Source organism: Cololabis saira, chromosome 20 (genome assembly GCF_033807715.1).
Source record: "Cololabis saira isolate AMF1-May2022 chromosome 20, fColSai1.1, whole genome shotgun sequence".
In the NCBI taxonomy this organism is placed as follows: Eukaryota; Metazoa; Chordata; class Actinopteri; order Beloniformes; family Belonidae; genus Cololabis; species Cololabis saira.
Window position 1 is genome coordinate 18542108 of NC_084606.1, and position 22110 is coordinate 18564217.

General features: G+C 40.8%; 1 protein-coding gene across 1 annotated transcript in view; it reads left to right on the top strand.

Moving 5' to 3' along the window:
- nhsl2 (NHS-like 2) overlaps nucleotides 1-22110 on the top strand; it is a 214988-nt gene that overhangs the window by 165297 nt on the left and 27581 nt on the right. Inside the window, exons 3-4 of the mRNA XM_061710043.1 lie at nucleotides 13302-13444; nucleotides 17245-17494. Coding sequence (XP_061566027.1) covers nucleotides 13302-13444; nucleotides 17245-17494 — 393 coding nt within the window. The remainder of the gene's footprint in view (nucleotides 1-13301; nucleotides 13445-17244; nucleotides 17495-22110) is intronic.

Here is a 22110-nt window from a genome sequence, read left to right on the forward strand (position 1 = left end):
TGGAAGGGGAAGGCAGCAATGGTGCCAGTGGTACTTGGACCTCTGACCTCCATGCTGGGAGAGTAGCTCCTAGGGGTGGGCAAAAATATCGATATGGCAATACATCGCGATACTTTTCCAGCTGATTCAATATCGATATTCAAAATTTGAATATCGATTTTATTTTATTTTTTTATTTTAAATGTATTTATTTTTTATTTTTTATTTTTTTATATTTTTTATCCCCGATTCTTTTCCCATTATATCACCCAGTGCTCCTGGGAGGTCCCTGCACTGAGCTCAGGTTTTATTTCACGTTTTATTTCATTTTATAATTTATTTTTTATATAACACAATTGCCTGTCCTTAAAAAATGAAAAATAATGGACAGAGGTTTATTTATTTATGGATTTATATCTATACTGATAGATCACTGTGCCTGTCCTTGGTTTTAGTACCCATCTTTCTTGTGTTTATTATCATTTGCCACATAATTAAAGCAACCTCATACTAAATTTAATGTTAATTTCATATGATGTAAATAATATGAAAAACATATACAAATACGTTGTAACTTTAGCTTGTATAGTTATAATAAAACATTGTTTTGACTCAGTTTGTCCCATGAATTGTCACTATAATCTGATGAACGTGCAACTCGGATTTTAAGATCCATCACTATCATCTGATGTACATATATACAACTTGGATTTTAAGATGTGTAATGCATTTTTAAATTTTTCGGAGAACTATGTAGAATATAATAATCGGGATATCGCATAATCGGGATATCGCAATGTGTATCGTATCGTGGCTCAAGTATCGTGATGCGTATCGTATCGTGAGGTCCTTCCCAATACCCACCCCTAAACACCATACAGAAGAAGGAACATGAATCACTAGAGAAATAGCGAGGGATTGAAGGAAGATATAAAAAGGACATGGAAGGGGAAGGCAGCAATGGTGCCAGTGGTACTTGGACCTCTGACCTCCATGCTGGGAGAGTAGCTCCAGCAGATCCTAGGACCAACGTCAGAGATCTATCCAGAGGAGCACATTTCTAGGAACATCAAAAACACTGCCTCAAACCCTCAGGCTGCCTTCAGGTTTCTACAGTTGCACACTGCTGAACATACTGTATTTGGGGTCAATGTGGGGGTTCAGTGTCTTCTCCAATGAGACTACATCATATAGCAGGGCTGGATATCAAACAACCAAGCTTCGAGTTGTAGGACGTAATTCTTTACAGCTGCCCCCACAATGTGTGTTGCCTATTACAAACAATTATATATGACAGAGGGCGGCTTATTACAGGCATTTGTTTATGCCTCTGTACTGTATGTAGAGAGCATGCCGTGAGATTTAGGCTGTCTCACTTGCTTCAGTTGCTGGAGGTAATCCTAGATTGACCCAATGATAGTGAGATCAGGGTTCTGTGGGGGTTACGCCATCTGTTGCAGGACTCCTGGTTCTTCTTGTGATTGAAGATAGACCTCCATATCAGAGGCATCGTGTTTAGAATTTGTTTTTCTTGCTGCAGAATGATTTTAACCCTTGATCAGAGGTCTGTTCCTCTGGTTTCAGAGTCTCTACCAGCAACACCAGAGCTGGGTAGCAACTTCCACACAAGATCCTCATTAGTAGAAAATGTCAAGAATCACTGCGACCCATAATAAACTCATAGAACTCTGTTTATTAAAAACATGAAAATAAGGTTTATAATCAGTTCCAAGTCATTTTAAAGTGATATTGTTTTCACATGAAGCTCATAGTTTTGAAGACACCAGATCGCGTCATGTAGTTTGATAACTGCCGGAATAGCACAAACATTACCTCCTTAATTGTGTCACTGCTGGCTGAGATGTGAACTGACTCAAACGTCACACAGCAGGCCTTTAAGAATCAATGAGAAGGTGCAAATCGATGTCAACTGTGATGTATACAGGCTGATAAGGTTTTTACAAGTACAGTATTGATTAGACCAACAGTCCTGATATAGACGATAGTGTCATTTCCATTTTGAATGATCACTGGCGGACTTTAAATCCACTGTTATGTGCCCACTTTTTGAAAATGTGTCAATAAACGGAAAAGGAAATAGGGCTTTGGAACTTTTATTGTATCATAAGGAAAACATTTTATCGAAATAATCTAATTTTAGTGATCTGAATCACCCAGTCCATTTTTTAAGTTTAATTTTTATTGAAATTGACTAAGCTTCTGAGTCCAAGGTGAGTCTAATTTAAATGCCTCTTTAAAAATTCTGTAAATGGTTTGTTAATAGAATATGAAGCTAAAGTGGGTAACAACAAATTGGACAGAATTTAGGCACCAACAAAGGGATCAAACAAGCTTTTGCTGGTATGTTGAAAGGCTCCCTGAGGTGATGCCTTTGACTGTGACCGGAACCCTTTTTCAGAGGATTTATGGATTGTTTTAACTTTTATTACAGAATTACCTCTATAATTGGATTGTTTTTTACCTTCAACCCCATGAAGTCTGTTTTGTGGGTGTTTTTTTCCCCAAAATTCCTCTAGTAGAAAGTTATATTGGACTGACATTGCTAAACAGACTGTGAAAAAAAAGGATTTTATAAAAGCTTCAAATACATGCTGAGATTTAGTAAACTAAAGTGCTATGATTCAGTGGCATTGCCACTAAAACCAGCATGCCAGAACTTCAAAATAACCTGTTCTTGTCAGGTATGGGGTCGTGGTGAAAATAGCTTCAAGTTCACAAGGTAGGAAATTGTGCGTGACCAAAGCACTAATATCAACAGCAATATAATGTGGCACTGCACATTAAAATCCCACAAAATCTAAATAGTTTTGCACATTTGAAGCATTCTGCGTTGATCTCTATGTAATATATGTAATCATAACAATTTTCTGGTCACACTGGGCTGATTGGGCCTCAGTGCTGTCTGTTCCACTGGCTTTCCTTGTGGTTTAAAACTTTTCTTTGCAGGTATTTAAAATGCAATATTTTGATACTTAACAATTTGGTCTGCAATTATTTTAGCTTCTTGGAACTGAAATCCCACTTCAGGTATAACCTTTACACTTCCTTAACCAATAACTAAAAGTACAATGATTCTCAAAGTGAACCTTGAAACCCAAAGCAAATCTAAGTCAGGGATTTGTTGATTTTTCTTCTTTTTAGATTATTATTATTACTTTATAAAAGAAGGAAACAGCTGATGAGAGTAAAAACAGCACAGGGAGCTTGTTTGGATGGGAGTACTCATGGATGGACATCTGGATTTCCATTGTTCTTGGTGTAATTTTTGGTGTAAATTTGTAAGAAAACAAATGGCATTGACCAAGTTTGGACTGATAGTGACTTCAAATGAAAGCAACTTTCATAAAACCATAAATCCCATAAGATATGCCCAATATACAACTACTATAGTGTTTGTTTTGATGTAACACAAATAAATCAAGTTGCTTTAGCTTAGCTACACTTTCAGTGTAGTTTATAATACTTAATACGTAGAAATGTTCTTGTTTTCACAATTTGGAGCTAAAATAGTGCAGGCAATGGAGCCCTCAACCCTGCCTGGTATGACGTTTTTCTCAGCAATACCAATGTAGGGGGGTTATTTTTGATCTATAAATAGATTTAAGTTATTGACAGTCATTTCGAGCCATGGAATCAGGATGAGAGCGAAATTAATAATTCAGGACTGAAGAAAAAGAGAGCAAAAGTGCTTGTTGGTATAGATACTGTATTAAGAGTTCAGCAAGGTGTAAAAAGAGCACTTGATAGGAGGATTCCCTCTTGGAAGCATTTGTGTTTGTCTACTTTTGATAAAAGGAAAAAACACAAATCTTTCTAGGTTAACAAACAAAAGTTTGTGCATGCTTAAGGAGGAGTTGAAGGTTGGGGGAGGAACTGATGCATCTAAACTCTGCTTACGGCCGCTGACAGCCGGCTGTGCCCTACTAGGTCATAACCAGCCTTTGTCATTGCACACGCACTCTAACAATCACCAGCCCCTGCCCTTGAAATGGATTGATCAGTCTTGAATGTTGATGCAAGGACGCAGGCATGGCACGCACGCTGGTGGATGCAAACACACACTCTCACATCCATGTAGTGTATGTGGGCAAACAAGCCCCCTGGCCGTGGGGAAAGGGCGGCATTGTTAATATCCTTCTCACATTCTTCCAAGTGGAGAGAAGAAAGGGTGACCCAAATTTCACATGACCGGGGTGCATATTGTCAAGGATGGGTGGGTTTATTTATGAATGAATGAACTGTACAAACACACACACATGCAGATTGGTCTTCATAGAAATTAGTATGAGAAGTTAGATCATCATTATGCTGTTTTGACATTTTTTTTTAACTATTTTTTTTTAAATTTTAGCACAGAAGAGTTGTTCATCCACCTTACATGTACGCAGCTCCATAAACAACACAAGAGCACTAAAACATACACAAATATACAGGTTAGTGATGCATGAGTGCTTGGCCTGCTTGTCTGGATGGAGGAAGGGGGTGGGGTGGGTCGTCCTTAATCTCTGTGTGTTTGTGTGTGTGTGTGTGTGTGTGTGTGTATGTGCATGAGTGGGAGTGACCGGCATACCTTTACACCCCAAACACCAATAGCATCCCTCCTCCCCCCTCCCTGGTTTTCCCACCACAGTACCCTGCAGTCATAAAACTGAGCTGCACTCAGTGGAGCCCGGCTGCTATCTGAAACGTGAATCTACAACTGTTTACCTTCCTCCTGCTTCAGTGCTGCTGTCTTCTTGTGCTCCTCGCAGTCAATGCACAGATCACAGTGGCTGCTTTTAAAGATGTTTTAAATTCAGCGGTTGACTCCTTGCTGCTACTACGAGGAAGACTCTGCAGTGGGTTGAGGAGCAAGCTTTTTTTTTTCCATGTAACATGGAGTGTGGTGGGAGAAGTGCCCAGGTCCTTCATGTGAGTAAAAGTTTTGATACTAAAGGAAAGCATGGGAGTGCTCTCTGCAAAATTTGGTGAATCTGTGCCGTTTGTTAAAGTTCCTTCAAAATGACTTTCTGGTGCATCAACATGCAAGCAGCTTTTAAGATTATGTGGAAAATAAAGGCATTCAGTTCTGCAAGTATTGCATAGATATGTATTTATTTTGGTTCATTTCAACGTAGCCTCATGGTTTTAATGTTCAAACTTTAAAAAAAGGAAAACTCTTGTCCTGGACTGAAAATGTAAAAAAAAAAAGAGGCCATAAAATTAGAGTTAAAAAAGCAGCACCAGCTACAACATTCAGATAATTTTAGACAAAAATACAGCTTTTGATGTAATTACATTGTATTCATGTTTCATGGGTTGTGATATTATCATTTAGCTTCCTTGAATTTTCATTGAACATTAGTGACCCTATTTTTATTTGGTCCAAGGGCTGTAAGATAACCTTTTTGAAAAACAAACAAACACGCACAAAAAAAACAAACACTTTAAAGTATGTTGTGGTGTCTCAGAAGCCCTTAAGGGAGCACAAATGAGTTAAATTGTCAGATTGCATTTCATTTGAGGGACTATTTGTTTACTTTTAGGAATTGTTCTTCAGCTTTCGCGGTCTTCCCGTCCCTGCTATCAGCAAGTACCTCTGGATGCCTGTACTGATTAACCACGTATCGCTTTTACAGCACTGTGTCACGCATCAACAACAATGAAACCCGCTCAGAGCTGCAGAGCTACAGAGGACATCGTGACAGATGTGTCCAACACACGACAAAGTCATAACAGGAGGGAAAATGAGAGTGACTGAGCTCGAGACCCTAACAAAAGTCAGGCAAAGCCACTTAATCCAATGCCTTTAGAGGAACCCTCTGAGCTTTAAACGCATGTTTTTTATAATGAATAAATGTTGCAGGTGTGACTCTGAACTTTGGAGTTGATAAAGTACACCTTCGCAGGCCTGTTGAGACTCCAAGCAAGTAATTGAATATGTGTCTCAGAATGTATTCACATTTACAAGTCAAAAGATCTGACTCAGTCACATTGAATTTGTGTTTTTAAACGTAACACTTATGTATTCATCCTGTTGTCCCTAAAAATACATCTTGGGCCCTTCAGGAGTTCCTGCTATGAAAGAATGGCTCATGTTGCCCTCCACCATGTTAGTCAGTATGTTTACATGCACTATCAGAAAGTTGAATTGTTGCCTTAATCCGACCGATATCAAATTTTAAAAGCCAAGTTTACACCTTAGTCAGGCTGTAGTCGAATCCAACTGAAGCTTTTGAACAACAAAGAAAAACAAAGAACGCCAACGCAAAAGTGGGTGAGGCGCCACCTAGCATCACGGAGTGGAACCATGGATGTATTATAGAACTGGATGGGACACTAAAAATGGCCGCCCATTAATTTCAATGCATTCTGCTCAGCCAGCGCATACGCTGAAAAAATCTCTGACTTCCGGGTTTACTTCCGCATACACGGGCCCATAGAGCATGCGCAGTTGAGTCACCTCCCATGATGCTCTGGGGCCTCCCATCATGCCCCGGGGCAATGACGCGAATATTAATATAATATGTATTAATATAATATATTAATTAATGTATATTATTACATGTATAGCATTACATATATTATTAATGTATTAATATAATATAATTATATAATATATATTAATATAAAACATCTGTGGAATGCACGGACACGGCTTGTGACGTCAGCCGTGACGTCACGCCCAGAAAGAGACTTTTCTTTGACTTTTCTGGCCGTTATAAAACATTTTTGACGGATATAAAGTCCATGACTTAAAAATATAGAATACAAAGATTAGTAATTGCCGGGGATTACAGCTGGAGGTGTCCTGTGAACAGTTTTAGAGGCTTCTCTTTTACTATTGCGGTCTATGGGAAAAAAGCTTTCTGGGCCACATGGGATTTTTGGTTGCAGTACCGCGGTTGGCCACTGGAAAAAATCGGCGCGCCTTCTGAGTGCCAGACCCGGGGGCTGAGTGGAACGCACCTCACTCAATAATCGATTATCTTCTTGCGCATGCATACTTGGATTTCTCAGAAACTCCAGTTTAATCTTTAGCTAGATTGTTGCCAATAGCTTGATTTAGATGTGCATGTAACCGCACTGAGTATTGGTTCCTTTGCTGTCCATCAGGATTTGGTGTGACTTTGACATATGGTTTCAGTAACCAGGACGTCTAGACTGAGACACTTCTACAAAGATCCAGTTGTAATCGTATTCGAAGCCATACATAAATGTAACTTGAATAGATTTAGTGCGGTTGTGGTGGTCAGACTCTCTCAAATCACTCTGGATGTTATTCGAGGAGGCCAGAATGGACATTTGGGCTTGCAGTGTGAACAAGGCTTTAAAAACGTGCTGCTTACTTATGAAAGAGAGATTAATCAAAGAAGTTTGGTCTTATTTTTATCCTCCAATCAACCATCTTTCAGCCCTGGGGCGACTCCAGGATCTCCCTCTCTTTTAATGTAATCACTTTTGACGGATTTGTCTGCCATTGTGTTATCGTCTCTTCTTCCACTCTGGTCTTCAAACTTTCTTCTTTCTTTTATTACTCCACTGGAGATTTCTGTCTTCCATATATCCTTCCTATGTATCCTCATCTAAGTCATGTCTTCTCTTTCCATCCTCTATTGTCCACGTCTCCCTTGCCCACCTTTGTCTCCTCTTGATTTTGTCCACCTGTGTGTCATTTTATCCCCCCCCTCTGCTCTCTGTCTCTCTCCCAACCTTTCCTTCTCTCACTCTTCTTTATCTGCATCTTCTGTGTGTTTTCCGACTCTTGCTGACGCCTCATTTCTCTGTGCCACTGCAGTTTGGAAGAGATGGGATTTGGCTCGGACCCACCGTTTACCAACCAGCTGATCCTGCTATTTTTGCAGTCAGCAATCGGGGCGACTTTTAATCACTGGGAAATTGAAAGTGTTCAGACACAAGTGTCGGCTGTGTAATGCACCTCTGTGAATACAAAAAGCCAGAGGTGTATCTTCTTAACACAAGTGCTGACCAAATGATACGTTTCACAACTTCCAAAGGAATTCAGCAAGTGAAGTTATTAAAATAATTGGTTGTTTATCATTTTTTTCATAAGCACATTCATTGGAAACAGGAGAGTTAAGTTTCAAAGGAACTACTCCATTGATAGCAGTGCTTCTTCTCCTATCTATCAATAAATGGATGTGAAAACTCCAAATATCTCTGTTTTTAAATTTGACACTGTCTGATTTTTTAAAGGGCTTCTTTGTGGGCATCTGATCTCCTTTTCATGGTTGCTTCAGCTCTGAAAAACTGAAAAAAAGGGTCAAGTTATCCTTTAGTTGAAGCTTTTTAGGGATTATCGTGACCTGAATGAAGGACAGTCTGCACCTGCATGTTTCTACATTGTGAAAAAACAACTCCAGTTAGTGAACTGTCATCATTTTCATGTTCAAAGGCTAATAGTGCTTAGTTTTGAGACAACTGTACCACATTCCACTTTTCAGTTTTATTAAATCCAACATAACGTAACCGATCATATTAGCACACAGAGAGCTGCATGGCCTCTCACACATAACAATTGCCGGCTCGTACTCTGATGAAATCCTGACGCGACAGTGAGCTGATGCTCTTCTCTCTGTGCTTGCACGGCTTTTCTTTGCTCTGACTTCTTCCTGCAGCTACATGTAAATAGATGCATGTTGAGTTAATGACTGACCGACTTTGACTGTAGCCACAAGTGTGAGCATCAATGGGCGCTTGTCTTTGTGAGGTTATGTGAAGGATTTGTGACCCTGAACAGGATGGAAGTAAATATAGTAAGTAAATAGCATAAAAGTATTTGTTTGTTGCCTGTGTGTTAAAGAACAAGTATAAAGTTTGTCCCCCTGGCAAGGTAAACGTTTGTACCAGAGCACAAGGGTGCAGTTTTTTTGTTTTGCCAGTAGGTCTAAAATTGCTATTCTAAAAGTACAAACAAAAATGTAAAAATAAGTCCTGATTTTTAAGCTGGAGCTGAAACAACACAACAAATGGGTAAACAATGCTCATGCTGGTGCGCTTTGACTTCGTGGTAAGGTTTCTAGTTTGACATCCTCACCTGTGCTGGTGATTTTAAATTTCCCGTGGGATGGTTTGTGATTTCTGGCCTTGTGAGGAACTGCCTACATGTCCAGTGGGAACCCCCTTTTCACCCCAAAATAGCTGGGATAGGCTCCAGCAGACGTTACCCTTTACCGGAATAAGTGGGTATGCATTAGGAATGGGCGATATTTTACCGTTCACGATAAACCGTCAAAAAAATTCCCCACAATAAGAATTTGTCATCTCGCGGTAAAAACGATAAATTCCCGTTGGTGACGTTTTTGTGTAAATCTGATTTATGGTTCTGTGTTAAATCGACACAGAACGAAGGAAGGAAGGAAGGAAGGAAGGAAGGAAGGAAGGAAGGAAGGAAGGAAGGAAGGAAGGAAGGAAGGAAGGAAGGAAGGAAGGAAGGAAGGAAGGAAGGAAGGAAGGAAGGAAGGAAGGAAGGAAGGAATGAATGAATGAATGAATGAATGAATGAATGAAGGAAGGAAGGAAGGAAATAAATGAGCCTGAAAGAAAGAAAGAAAGAAAGAAAGAAAGAAAGAAAGAAAGAAAGAAAGAAAGAAAGAAAGAAAGAAAGAAAGAAAGAAATGAGCCAGAAAGAAAGAAAGAAAGAAAGAAATGAGCCAGAAAGAAAGAAAGAAAGAAAGAAAGAAAGAAAGAAAGAAAGAAAGAAAGAAAGAAAGAAAGAAAGAAAGAAAGAAAGAAAGAAAGAAAGAAAGAAAGAAAGAAAGAAAGAAAGAAAGAAAGAAAGAAAGAAAGAAAGAAAGAAAGAAAGAAGGATAAATTCCCGTTGATGACGTTTTTGTGTAACAAACATGGCGGATCTGAGAGCGAGATAGATTTATAGTTACAAAGGTGGAGTTGAATTGGTATTTTTTTTTATCGTCATTTTTATCCTTATCGGGATAAATGCCAGAAATTATCGTGATACATTTTTTAGTCCATACCGCCCATCCCTAGTATGCATGAATGAACCTTTTGTGTTATTATGATGCTGTAAGCATTAACATAGTCATCCGTACCTATGACTATGAAAGGATCAGGTTGAACGAAAGCTAAAAAGAATATCCTGCAAGATGCTTAAACACCGGGCTGATTGTTTGCCACTAAACAGCAAAATGTTCAAATGAGCAGGAAGTGGTTCACTTTTTTCCACAGCTGCTTCACAGCTGCAGCCCAGCAGCTAATATAATCGGAGACATGTTGTAGCAGTGTAACACCTTTTGTTTTTCGAAGGGCGTAGAAGCCTGTAAGATTCTCATTGGGATTAATGAGGAAGTGCTCGCCTGGCAGCATTAATACCGGCCAGATTACCTCGGATAGAAGAGGAATGCTAGCCCCGGGCTGCCAGGCGGCGAGTTGCTTACTCACATCCTGTGCCTTGCTAGCATGGACACACTCCAAAAACGTGATGAATTGTATCGAAATCTAACCGCTGAAACCTTCTTAGCCTCATAAGCAGCTTGCTTCTGCTGTGGGTCTGTCAGCCTTTTCTGCTTCCATTTTCCGCAAAGATTATAATTATGTGAAACCTAATCATGTCTTCACTGAAACCGTCATATCATGAAAACCTTGTATTTTTCTTTCTAGTGGTTTCTTTTCAGTCGGGGGCATGAAACACTTGTTAAGATTTTTCTTTTTTCTTCCTTGAGTTGATGAAACCTTTTCCAAACTTTATTGAAACGATGTCAAAAGAGAAGATATCTGACCCAACCACACTCATTTTGGGGGGAGATTTCTGTTTCTTTTGCTTGTGAAGGCCATCCTGTGTTTCCTCCAAAGCTTAGAGGCACATTGCGCATCTAGTGAGCGAGTGCTCACAACGTTTTTTCTGCTGCTGGCACGTTTTACTCGAGCAGGAGGAAGAAGCCAACAGCAATGATTCCAAATGCCATTAAAGACTGTATCAAATCTGTGGGTAGTTGGAACGTCTGTCTCCTGCATAAAACACATCATTATCATTTTTTACACAGTTTCTGTGCTGCTGGATATTCATTCCTGTTCATGGTTACTGTATATTCCCGACTTCAAATCGATTCCTCACTTAAATGTCCCACCTAGCAAGCCTTTTATAAACTGCTTGGACATTTTAATGATTTTGTCAGTGGTGAAGACGATGAAGAAGAAGTCCTTGCAGCGTCCAAATGTTAGATTATATTTAACCAAACAAAAATAAATCTTTTTTTGTTAGAAAAACTTTTACTCACTAGTTTCAACTGTGCTTTCTCTTTTTCTGCTGCTTGGTGCTCCGACAGTTCTTGATCTGGATTCCTTGGCATCACATTTCAACTTCCTGTAGTCTCAGTTTTCAACGCCTGGATATCTATTTATATCGGCATCTTGGTGATAAAGGATTTTAAGCAACAAAAAAAGCCCATTCATTCATTCATTCATTCATTCATTCATTCATTCATTCATTCATTCATTCATTCATTCATTCATTCATTCAACTGCTTAATTAGGTGTAAGAAAATTATTTTTTTTTTAAAATCCTGACAAAGATAACCATGTTAGCGAGCACACTTCTCTACACTGCAGCAACTTTCTACTCCATTGTTGAGGTTTGAACGATTAGGAATCACAGACAGTGATTTGAAATCTGCCGTACGTTGACATTTCATACTAATTGATGCTAAGATTTTAAAATGAGAGTCCAGTGCACTGATGGAGGACTGCTGCATGACACTGACCCGGTGTACTTCACAACCTGAAGTACTGGCACTAGTTGTCACACTAGTCATCAGTTGTTGTTGCTGAACTTGAGTCTCAGAAATCAGCATCATTGCCCTATGTATCTCTGCTGGACTGCTTCAGCTCCGACTCCACACACACCACATCCATCACTGTCCTCTGTCTTTGTCTTCCTGAACTTCACGCTCTGTGATTTTTGCCATCGCTGACAGACTCAGTCCCAGGTCCCAATAAAGTACGTTAGATCAGACTGCCAAGAGGGCGGCTGAAGAGCACACTCACCCTCACTCTCGCACATGCACAACAAAACTCTTCAAAAAAGTTGATATATAAAAGTTTTTTTATATATATATATATATATATATATATATATATATATATATATATATATATATATATATATACAGTACAGACCAAAAGTTTGGACACACCTTCTCATTCAAACAAATGGGGAAGTGTGTCCAAACTTTTGGTTTGTACTTTATATATATGCAGACAGTTATAAAAAAAGATGGACCTCTAACAAACCAAAAACTGAAAGTAATTTAAGTCATTTAAAGCAACAAGGCCTTTTTTTTTTGCTAAAATATAAGTTTCAGTTTCACGTGAAAGAATATTCGCATACCTTCATGAAGCTTTGTCCAGATCTTTCAGTCTATAGGGAGACCTGGCAAGCTAGAGATTGCAAAATATAAATATAAAAAACTTGCATTACTGCAGCATTAAGTGCAGTACAACAGTTATTTCCGACTCTCCTTTTCTATTAACTTTTCTTTAAGTCAAAGCATTGAAATTTATGCAAATTATGCAATTGTATATTGATAATTGGTACAAATACATTGTAAATTGTGTTTGCCCCCCCAAAAAATTGCATGTGGATCAAACTATTTGCTGATTTGATCTATCTGTAGCATCAACGTTGACATAAAATCTCTTTTTAGTTTGATGGGGGTGTTGCTGGCCCCCGCCGCCTCATGTTGCCCAGCAACCATACCCTACCATGAAGGCATTCATATTGTCCCAGGACACAAGTTGGACTCAAAACTCTTCCTTGCTCATGCTGCTGTTTCACTGACGCTGCCGGTCGGACAGCGCCGGGAATGTGTGTGTGTGCGGGTGTGTGTGTGTGTGGAAGACAGCTTAGCGGAGAGCAGTGTTTGGGTCAGGACTGTGTTTTGAGGTAAAGGATTGGCTGACAGCCTGCACGGGGGAGTGAGTGTGGGGTTAGTAGGGTGTGGGGGGAGGGACGGGGGTTAGGAATCTGTTGACAATGGCTGGAGGGTGTGGGATTTAAGCTGCCAAAGAGGGAGGAACATGCAGATATTAAAAGGAAGAGCCAAAGACAGGAAAAGTTGTGTATTAAATTGAAGAAAGAGTTAGAACCCATGAGAGGATTAAATTCAAAGTGAAGGCGAACATTGAGGTTGCAGGAGGTGCAGCAGAGTCACGGGAGGGAATCTGAGAGGTACAACCCAGCAGCTGAGCCAGATCTGTCTTCTCCAGCGTGCACATGAAACATTGGCTGTGTGAGTTTGCGTGTTTGCATGTTTTGCACTTCACACGTGTGTTTGTGTGTGCAGAGTTTGAGGATCAGCTGTACGACACCAAGCTGACCGGTCAGACCTTCCGACATCCGTCCTCGCAGAGCTCCGACGACACGTCCACGTCGCTCAGCCGCTCACCCGTCTCCCTGAACAACAAGAGACCAGACTTCATCTTCCTGGTAAACACACACACACACACACACACACACACACACACACACACACACACACACACACACACACACACACACACACACACACACACACACACACACGTACAGCCCTCTCATTTGATCATAAGCCTCTCTCACACCAAATGTCAAATCTCTCTGGTAAACAAACACACATGTCCAACGTTCATGTGCGACTATCTGAAGCATTGCAACTGTTACAAGGAAAAACACACACATACACACACACACACACACACACACACACACACACACACACACACACACACACACACACACACACACACGAGCCTTGAGACTGTAAAAGCTGGCATCACTTTAACACAAATATGCAGTTAAAAAGTGTGTAATTGTTGATTTTTTTCACGTTTCTTCTCCTTTAGCACCAATAGAGGAGATGTAACGTACAAACTCAACCCTCACCAACAAACTCCAGCTCACTCTTCTGTCCCCCTTGGCTTTATTATCAATTTTCATTTTACTTGTTAAAATAAAAGGAATTAATCAGTCATTTATTAATCAATTCATCATGTATAGGATGTCTCACAGAAGTCAATGATAATTAAATTCAGTACAATGATGCACCAACGTGACGTCTTCTGGAGTCGTTATTTATTAGAGTTAATTACCTTTGGACTGCAGCTCCACATCATTGTAATATGAAAATGGAAACATTTTGCAGCATTTCATCGTGTTTATTTCAATCCCTTTGTCTCATTTATTTTCCATTAGCTCAGAGTGGTGGAGAATTCTGTTTTGTTTTCGCTGTGAAACACAGAACCTCATCTTGGATTCACATCTGCAAACAGATGTGGCCTTAGAAGTGCAAGGGAATTCTGAATTATAAGAGCTTGATCTCAGGTGTAGTTGCTGAGATGTCCGAGCGACACTGGTCGTCTTCACTCATGAATACCAGGGATTTGTTTTTGAGAATGTGGAGGGGATTGGGTCAAGCTTGTCTCTGAGTTCCTCAGCTGGACACGTTCTTACTCTGGAAAACACTTGAAGTCTATGTGAACTGAACATACAGAAACCGAGTCGTAAAAGCAGAATCCACACTATGGAAATTGCTATGTTTTGTTTTTGCATGCTTTTGGACATGCCCACAATATCAGCATCATACATGAAAGAAAAAAAAAAACCATGAGAGTGTGGATCAGTAACTCTTCCAGCTGGTACAGCTCTCGCAGCAAATGCTCCGGAGGATTTGTTTCTGTATTTCCACACGGTTTTTCTTGCTGACTTTTAGGATTTCTTGCTAGGCGGCTATAGCCGGATAATCTCCACAATAAATCAGAAGCGAAAGCTGCAGGCATTACGTGCAGCGCCTCCCGAACATGTGTGGGATGCTCCGGGGCAGCGGTTCGGTTAACCTGAGAACCCAAATATTAATAAAATAACTACAAAAGTAGTCGTCACACCTCCTGCATATCTGTTCATCATCATGACTCATCAGCTCGTGGAGAAGAATTTAAGTTCATTGTTTAAAGGCCCTGAAATTGATGATATTTCCCTAAATATTGGCCTCTGTTTTGATATGCAAGCCACAAAGAAAAGGTTGGAGATTCATGTTGCAGGAAGGGAGAATTTGATTCCTGCGGTGCAGTGCACATGCTTTGAACTGAGGCAGTATCTTTTAAAAAAAGACCTAACATAAGCCCAAATAAATTCCCACGTTATCATAAAAACTGGCATCTCATCAACTTGAAACAGCTGATTAATGTTACAGTTATTCTTGACTTCTACATCTTTATGAACCGAACAGTGAAACGGGGAAAAACCACAAACCAGGACTCAGAGTGCTGTGGAGGAAAGGGGGCATAAGAAAGCTGCTGCCGTTTGAGCCTTTGATCAGCAACGCAGCGGTCCGTCCCCCACAATCCCACAAATAGCAGCTAAAACTTGTGTTGTGACAAAACGCCTCATGATGTTTATCATCTCCTTTACAAAAAAAGACTGAAGCCGAATTATCCAACAACTGTTGTGCGGCACATCCCGCCCCCTCATTCACATTCACCAGACTTAGTCATCGTCCTCTTTCACACTCTCAGTAGGTTTCTATAAACAGGAGCCAAATCACGGAGTGTCTTCCAAATGGAAATATAATTATTCCCCGATAAGAAATCACAACAGCAGATGACATCAGTGCTGTTTGGCGAGCCAGCTTTTTCCTCATATGGGCACTGCTGATGGATTTTTGAAAGCAGGAGAGGATATAAATATGAATTTGATGTGAGATGGATTCACTATTTGCTGCAGATTCTTCTCCGTGTTCCCTCTTTTTCCTCCTCTGCCTTTGCCGCTCAGGCAGCTTCCTTACACTGCATGATTATGGTATCATGATGACCTCCTGCAGTGATCTTACAGCAAGATGGCTACACATTTCCCGTGTATTAGCGCGCCATTTACTCAGCAAGCTGTATCACAGCTCTGTGAAGTTAACAGCGTTCTCTGTGCTGGGGCTAATTTCAATTAGACTACGACACGTTCACACGGTTACCCGTCTCTGCTGTAATGAGACGTTTTTTGGTTGTTTTTTGTCTTTGCATGTATTATTAAAAAGGATGGGCGGAAGTATTTCCTGCACCGCGATACCCCGACGTTCGTTGGTGTTCCAGTGCCTTGCTTAAGGGCTCCTTGGCCGAGATATTTGAAACCTCAGATCTAATAGCAGGTAGTTGACAGATGTGAATTTGCTCCCAGCTGGGATTACGCCTTCGTGTTTCCCCCAGAGATGGAACCAACACCTCTGCGGCTCGCGCAACTCCGTCCCTGCTGCATCATCAGACCGCATCTCACATTCCCGCCTTGGCTCTTTTGCTGTGTTTTCACCACCTCTAACAGCTTTAAAACGCCTTTAAATATTCTAACTCACATCCCGCTTTGCTACAAATAGATTCTCTCCTTTTGAATCTCCGAAACAGGTAAAAATGTGCACTGTTTATATTTCTGATTTAATCCCTCCCACTCTTTAAAACAGTGTTATAAAGAGAGGCAGGTGGGCACAACCGTCGGATGGCTCATAGTAACAAATAACCCACCCAACAAGCATGCTGCAATTCTAAACATCATTATTTGCTTTTTATTATTTGTTCAGTCTCAAAATATTCCCAGTAGCACAACCAGTGAAAGAGATGCAGCCAGTAAAATAGGTGGGACGATGCTTTTTCTCCCCACTGTCGCCAAGTGCTGCTAAAGAGAACAGCCACATTTCGCTCTAAGGTGCTCTGAGATGACTTTTGCTGTGAATTAATGTCCGATAAATGAAACTAAATTGATTTTCCACCTGTCTAGTGACCTCGGTGAAGTCAGTGACTCACCAGGGCTTGAGGGAGAACCAAACAAATCAACCGTCTTCAAACTCGTGTTCAACTTGGTCAACATTCCGTTTAGTCCTGTTACGTCTATCAACATATTTTTATTTATAGTCATAATTAACGTTCCAAACCAAATAAAGGCTACGTAGATAATTATTATTCTTGATGTTGTAGCTTTTATCTGACGTAAGTTCCTGAGATCTTGGTGAAATGTCTCTGAAATATTTTGTTCGTATTTGTTGTGTTTCCTTGGATGCAAAATGACTTCATACCACAGAGTGCAGCATGAGTCATGGACATCTTGAATTGTTTTCCAGGAAAAGAGAATCCGAGATAGAGCACTGAGAATAGGCCGTCTTTAGTACTATATTTGGTCCAGGTACAAATACCGGTGAGACGAAAAACATGGCCCATGTATCCACCTCATTAGTCTCATCATACTGTATGTTAATGTCTTCTTCTCCTTCATAGCCGGCCTCCAAGCAGCTCTACGAAGATGAAACCACCTCCTCGGTGTTCGGCCTGAGGTCTGTGACCGACCCGTCCCCCTCCCCGTCCCCGTCCCCATGCGGCTCAGATCGCCCCCCTCTGGGCTGGAGCAGCAACAACAGTAGCAGCAGCACGGCCACCTCTGCCACCACGGGGCCGCCGGTGGCAGAGAAACCCCGCTGGCTCCCGGGCAGACGCGCTCCCGCTTACTTCCTACCGCTCGACATCACAGGTACGAGAAAAATCCCAAATCTAACGTAGCGCTGGGCGATATATCGAGATTTTAATATATATCGATATATTTTCAAACACGATATGGTACGAGACAATATCGTTTATATCGATTTAAAAAAAAAAAAAAAAAAAAAAAAGAAATTTTTTTACATTTTTTTTTTTTAATGATTTTGATATAGCTTATTTTGTGACAAATTGACTTGAATGTTTTATTTGAGATTTGCACAAATGTTTTGTTATTTGCACAACTGTCAACCTCAGTGGAAAAGTCTGCCTGTTACTGTGTACATTGTATTAATTGCACAGTGTATTTTAATTTAATTGTTATGCAGGAAAGGGATATTTGTTTTATTTTATTCAAGAAGCATTTTTATTCTATATATGCAGGCAGTTTATTTTTATTTCATTTGATTTATACATTTTGATATTGTGCAGACCTCTGTTAAAAAAGGAACCTGTGACATTTAGCACGAGGCTTTGTATTAAAACTGACTGTTTTTTTAAGGGTTTGCCTCAGAAAAAAATGAAGCTAACAGAGATGCTATGCTATAATGCTTTGGGGGAAACCCCAATTAAGACACAGAAAAAATATCAATATATATATCGAGTATCGCCATTTAGCTAGAAAATATCGAGATATGACTTTTGGTCCATATCGCCCAGCCCTAACCTAACGTGGTCTGGGTTGTTGCCATGCACATGCTGTTTCCCTGAAATACAAAGCCAGGTGAAAAACAGAATTTAAATGTCAGAATAAAACATTTTTGGGAGTCAGGGACATTCCGGTGAAAATGTATCCTTCTGTAGGATGTGGGTTTGTTTGAAGGTGGATTTTTGCAGATGGATATTTCTAGCAGGGATAGGTGGGGAAAGGTGTTATGAAACCCAACGCTGCCACTGCCGTGTCGCCTCGGGGTTGTTTGAACACAGTTATGAGGGTAGTGGTCCATGAATATTCTGGATTAAGTCGGCGTAGACTGGGTTACATTTCCTTCCCACTCCGTCTCAGAGAACACATGAATGTTTCATCACCTGGACAAGAGCGGTCCCGAGCAGTGAAACTATTTCAGACGGCGTCTGGCATTGAGGTTGTGACCGTCGGATTGTTTTCTGCTCAAGTTTTCAAGTTTCAGTTCTTGAGTGACAATTTGAGAAACTGGCTGACAAAAAAAAACAACAAACATTTCCATATGTGGGCGTATGAATCACTTTGCAAGCTGAAATGTCAGCCATGATATGATTTCAGTTTCACGAATGCCAGTATCTGTTTCTCATCATTTGAGAAGGAGAATCTTCCTGTTTTGTCCTTTATTGCTTTAGAGGAAACTAAGTGAGCTGATGATGCTTTAAACTGACAGCGTCTGTCGGATGTTTAGCAAAACCATGTAATGGAAGGTGGGCTGTAAGGAGGGGAGGCAAGGTGCCCGTTGACGCAGCACTGACTGCTGCCAGTTAACTCTGAACATTTACTGGGTTTATTAGAATTCATGGCTTCATTATGAATCTTCACAGAAAAATGAATGGAAATGAGATAACACTCCTGAACATTAATCTGCCCGTGGCAGGTGGGAGATGGCCCCCGTCAAATGATTAGTGAATACTCAACATTTTCTATAAATACCTCCTCTCATGGCAAACTACACCACAGACTGAGTCTATGTGTTAGGTTGAACTATACTGGAGGGAGAAATAACACTTTAAATGCTGGGAATGTTTACCTTTACTAACATTTTACTAACAATCTTTTTGGGCCAAGTTAGTTTGATAATAATGAAGAGTTATAATGATAAGCAAACCAAATGTACTAAAATCAGAGTTGCTATGCAACAACCAGATCCATCACTGTCTGAAACTACCTGTAATTCTGCAGCGAGACACAACATTATGCATGTTAAAGCTTTGCATTGAGGGTCAGAAAAATATATATTTTTATATATGTTTTTATTGGCAGATTGTTTCCACAATACAGAGCAAAACAGATGAACATACCTTTTTTTTTTTCTCTCTCCCTCTCCCCATCCCTCCCCCCATGGTTATCATCATTAAATTTCCTTTGGGAATAGCAAAAAATAAATAAATAAAAATAAAAAAAATACTAATACAGTGACATAAAAGTAGTAGTAGTGCAATGACTGTAAACTTAAATAAGAAAATAAAGTGAGAACGAAACCGAGATGGGTTATCTAGAGATTAGAAAAAGAACTCTTGTCTAAAACTGAGTCTAAATCATTATTAGTGACCTGCAAAAGTCACGACACTGAATTTTGGATTTTCTTTTCCACAAGAGGAGATAGCTTCGACAAATGATCCAGTGTCTCTCTGAAGTATTTGAGTCCCTCGCGAGGCAGTTGGAGGAGAGCTGGCAAATGTTTCAGATTTAACCCAAAATGCTTTTTCTTAACAGAGACGTATTCTTGCCTCAAATCAGCAGACTTGGGTTCACTATTGCTGTCACAGCCTTCCTAACTTCCAACGTTTCGGAGCATTTTTGTTGTTGCTGTATTTATTGATTAAAGCTGACGTTTTTGTAATAATAAATGAAAGCGATGTCACCCTCCCAGAAATATCTAAGCTGTTCAGTTTTGCAGGTACGGTAGGAAGACTTAAACATTTTGTTGCTTTGCATGCAGGTTGTCCCCGCTGGCTTATTCGTGCAGGAAGGCGTTATTGACAGCTGGCGCTGGGACGGGTAGACGTGCAGTGGGTTCCTATGTGACAGGCTTTGAGGCAGAGGATGCTGCAGAACCAAGAGCTGACGTGGGGAACATTTCCTCCTCATGATCACACTTGCTATCGCCCTCGCCCATCTCTTGCAGTCAGCGTTGCTGTGTGTGGCGTGTGTGCATGTGTGTGCATGTGTGTGCATGTGTGTGCATGTGTGTGCTGTCAGAGCTGTTAGTATGCAGCGGTCACCCTCTGCAACATCATTCTGACACTCCTGCTTCGCCTCATCTCAACCGAGCCTCCCGCTTGTTTACTTTGCGTGTTTGTGTGTGTGTGTGTGTGTGTGTGTGTGTGAGTGTGTGTGTGTGTGTGAGTGAGTGTGTGTGTGTGTGTGATTGAGTGTGTGTGTGTGCGTGCATGTGTAGTCCTAGTTTTTGGCATAGCAACTGCTTCGTCACTGGGCGCCTCTCCCCTCCTTCCCCTCGCATATCCATCTATAGTTAAGTATCTCTTTCCCCTCCTCTCTCCTCCTCTGCCGCTCTCACCCACCTCACCCTCTGTGGAGAGGAGGAGAAGGTCAGGTATAATGATGCATGCCTGTGGCGCTGTACTTGGTGGGTTTTCATTTCCCTCAGAAAGAAAGGTTAGAAGAAAGAGGAGAAATCTATTCATTCATCTATTTTAGCACCAAAACCCACAGCGGACCCGGTGCTGATTGAGCTGTCAGTGGTGTCCAGATGCACACCCATTAGTTAATAATCACCACTCGACGCCTTAAAAGCTGTTCACACGCATACATCTTCCCTCCCTGGAGTATTTTTAAGCAGACATTAGTCAGAAGTAAATATTGGGACTATTTTTAGCTGTGGAAGAACACCTCTCCGTGTTTTACAGTGAGAACGAGCCACTAGAGCTGTGATGAGTAATGGATTAGTTAGTATGTCACCCTGAGCAAAGTTACAGGTTTGTTGTGTCCTGTTTTTAGAGAGAGAAACAAAGTATCAGAGTTTAGAAGATTTAGCTTTAATGATTACAGGGACACAGACCATCTATGGTTGCGTAACTTGCTACTTTGAAACCCTGCCTCCCATTCATCGGCTTCTTTTCCCTTCCATAGCTCCTCATTCTTGGATTTCTTTCTCCGTAAGCCAACGAACAGGTAGCTTGCAGCCATCTGGCCGTTACCATGGCAACTCTACTCCCCTTTCTCTCCCTTCTCACCCAAAACAACAACAACTAAAGATACAATAAGAGAGGGCCGAAACGGAAGCAGAGAAGGGAACAGCAGAGAGTTGGAAAGCAGGAAAACAAGTGCTGGATAGAGGGATAGTCAGTGAGAGAGCTGCCTCCTCCCTTTCCTCTCGGTGCCTCTGTTTTTCTGCTCCTGCGCATTTCGCTCCAGCAATTTTCATGAATGACTGTGCGCCAGGAAAAGATGTGAATGCAGAGCAGGTTCAGAGAAACAGCAGCTCTATATGCACACAGACAGACTGAAAGACTGGGAAAGAAAGCACAGATTGTGTTATTATTCTTCCTGATTCACATCATCGTTTTGCATCTCATGCATGTAGTTTACTCATCGGTGCTGTTTTATAGAAGATGGAGGCTCCATGCAGGCTCCTGGGGAAGGTGGAACTTCACCAATCACATTTAGGTTTCATGCATTAAAGTTTGAAATCCAGCTGCAGAGAGTCCGGATCAGACTCGGACAGCTTGTGTGAAGGCAGACAGACTTCCAGGCTGCTGAGCTGCAGACGGTGTAATCATCCCGGCTTACCTGGAGCACTTCTGTCAACATGAAATCTAACAGGGAGGTGGAACTTTTGCAGTAAATCCTGTTGGCTCCACGTCGAGTCCTTTGTGACAAGATAAATCCATTTACCTGGCATCAGTTCAGATGCTGGTCTAATGGGATCACATTCAAATAAAAAGCTCACTTTTAGAGACACT